Source organism: Fulmarus glacialis, unplaced genomic scaffold (genome assembly GCF_000690835.1).
Source record: "Fulmarus glacialis isolate BGI_N327 unplaced genomic scaffold, ASM69083v1 scaffold26375, whole genome shotgun sequence".
Taxonomy (NCBI): domain Eukaryota; kingdom Metazoa; phylum Chordata; class Aves; order Procellariiformes; family Procellariidae; genus Fulmarus; species Fulmarus glacialis.
In genome coordinates this window covers 30909-33674 of record NW_009212706.1, presented here as the reverse complement: position 1 = coordinate 33674, position 2766 = coordinate 30909, and the positions used below count along the sequence as shown (strand labels likewise).

The following is a 2766-nucleotide window of genomic DNA, read 5'->3' as shown; positions in this document are numbered from 1 at the left end:
TTTGTACTCAAGAATTCTAGAGGTCAAAGTAAGCAAATACCATCTCAGCAAACAGATACTGCTCTAGCAGAGTCAACACCTTATGAATATCTGTTATTTCACTTAATCTCATTTTCAAGATTTCCCTAGGTTACATTGGAGGAGACCTCCCCATTTCTCATACAGGTGTAGGCTGCTAAGGAGATGGAATAGTACAGTGACTGAAAGCATTTCCAATTAACACCACATTGAATCATCTGCAATTCAATGAAAGACACATGCAGTCTAGGCTTAGGGGCTGTCATGCATGTCTTTGTAACAACCACACAAATAACTCACACAAAGCCTTCCCCTAGAAAAAAAAAAAACAAACAGGTCCCATAGGAGAAGAGTAATGAGATGAAATGAGATTTGCCTCAGCTGAGAAGGTGATTTAAGACTTCATCAAACACTGCACATGGCAGTCTTGCAATTCAGAGAGCAGCACAATCAGTGCCTTAGACACAACCTTCTGTGCCCAAGAGCAGAAATCCCTGTTGGTTGGCACTGAGGGCTTGTGGCTTCAAAATGCGATTTTAAACCCGGATTGGAGACAAGACAAATGTGAATTTGATTGTTTGGGCCTCCCATCCCAAACAGCAACAGTCAAGCATCAGTGCTAATAAGCTAAGTGGTATCAGGCAAGAATTTTGCCTTGGAAATCCACCTACATCCAGATCCAGAGACAGCAGCTTTAAGCCACGTTTTTCTCCATGTACAACTAGGGCATTCCCTGCTGAAGGGCCACTCTGAAACATACTCCCAAAACCCTGTCTGGCCACACACCTGGATTTCTTTCCAGAAAAGAAACTAGAGAAAGGGGGAGGGGCAGGGAAGGAAGATGGAAAGGAGTGCATGCTCTGGCCTAGCCCTGACAACAGAGGTGGGACACAGCCAGGGTACCGTCCCAGATCTCACAATATAGATAAGCTTTTGTTATCTGCCTGCATGGTCAATGAACTCTGTCTCATACTGTACAATAGATAAACCACCCAACAGACGAGCTGAAGCTTTCTGACAACAGCTTGACCATTGACTGTATCCAGATTTTGGCACCCACATAGAGGCTTCTTCTCTGATGTGGAAAGCACCATCTGCCTCACCTACTCCCCTCAAAATGGCTGGACACCCAGCACTCCCTGGAAGAAAAGTTACTCTCCACTCCCTGTCAGATACTGGCAAGTGCAGAGGCACACCAGCCTGATGTTAGTCCCCCAAAAAGAGCTGGGGAGGATAGAGGTACATCAGGAGAGCTGAGGAAAGATGTCTACACATGGCCAGATTTGGGTGGTGTGCTGCATGCGTTGGGTGGTAGAGGAAGAAATGTCAAATCCCCAGCTAAGCCTCTCCAAGTACAGCAGAGGGTCTTAAACATCATTCCAAGCTACATCTTTGAGGGGGATCCAGCTGCAGGACAGAGCAAGCACACAGAGATGTAAAGAGGTTGCCTCTGGGTTGTACTCATGGCTTTGGTTTGTTTTGGCAGTGGCAGAGAAGCCAGCACCATACACCAATGTGATCATGCCCAGTCTCTTCAGCATCATCTGTTTCTTGGGCATTGTGGGGAACCTTATTGTCATCTACACTATTGTCAAGAAGAAGAAGCTGAGATGCAAACAGACTGTGCCTGACATTTTCATCTTCAACCTCTCCATTGTGGACCTCCTCTTCCTCTTGGGCATGCCTTTCCTCATCCACCAGCTCCTAGGCAATGGCTCATGGTACTTTGGAGCTCCCCTATGCACCATCATCACTGCCCTGGACACCAACAGTCAGATCACCAGCACCAACATCCTTACAGTGATGACACTGGACCGTTACCTGGCAACTGTCTACCCTCTAAAATCTACCTACGTCCGGACCCCGTGTGTTGCAGCTCTAGTTATCTGCTTGGTGTGGCTCCTTTCCTTCCTGACCATCATTCCTGTGTGGATGTATGCAGGTCTTATGCCTCTGGAGGATGGGACCGTGCGCTGTGCTCTCTTGCTTCCCAACCCAGAGACTGATATCTACTGGTTTACCCTCTACCAGTTCATGCTGGCATTTGCTGTGCCATTGGTTGTCATCTGTGTGGTCTATTTTAAGATCCTCCAGCACATGGCCACCACTGTGGTCCCATTGCCCCAGAGAAGCCTTCGGGTACGTACCAAGAAAGTCACCCGCATGGCAGTTGCCATCTGCTCTGCCTTTTTTATTTGTTGGGCTCCCTTCTACATCCTCCAGCTGGTTCACCTCGGCATCGACACACCATCCATGGCCTTCTTTTATGCCTACAACTTTGCCATTAGCTTGGGCTATGCCAACAGTTGCCTCAACCCCTTCCTCTACATTGCCCTCAGCGAGACCTTCAAGCACCAGTTCTTAGTGGCCATCCGCCCCGCAAAAGAGCCACGTCACAACAGCAGCTCTGGCAACAACAACAGCATGACAGAGGCCAGTGTATGTCTAAAACTGGCACCAGAATCTACTCAGCAGACTCAGTTTCTGGAGGACTTATCCCCACGTTCACTGCCTGTAACTGTGGCTGTTCACTAGGGCACTCTAAAGTGACCGCAGCAAAAAGCCTTCAGATCTATAAGTCAATGGAGAAGCAGAAGCTTCACGCAATTCTTGGTGAAGCATATGAACTCCAAGAGTCCAGGTGCCTCCCTTTTTCATTGTAGGGCTCTGCTCCCACACTGCCCTTGGCCTATGAGATGCTGCATAATGCTGCTTCTTTCTGCTCCTGCACAGGAGGATTCTATCACA

At 48.1% G+C, this 2766-nt stretch overlaps 1 protein-coding gene across 1 annotated transcript; it reads left to right on the top strand.

Annotated features, from left to right (window-relative positions):
* Nucleotides 1–1504: 1504 nt before the first annotated feature.
* Nucleotides 1505–2553, top strand: LOC104076936 (melanin-concentrating hormone receptor 1-like; the record flags this gene model as incomplete). The annotated part of the gene is made up of 1 exon (XM_009577970.1): nucleotides 1505–2553. A coding segment is annotated over one exon (1049 nt), but the record flags the coding sequence as incomplete, so codon positions are not given.
* Nucleotides 2554–2766: the final 213 nt, after the last annotated feature.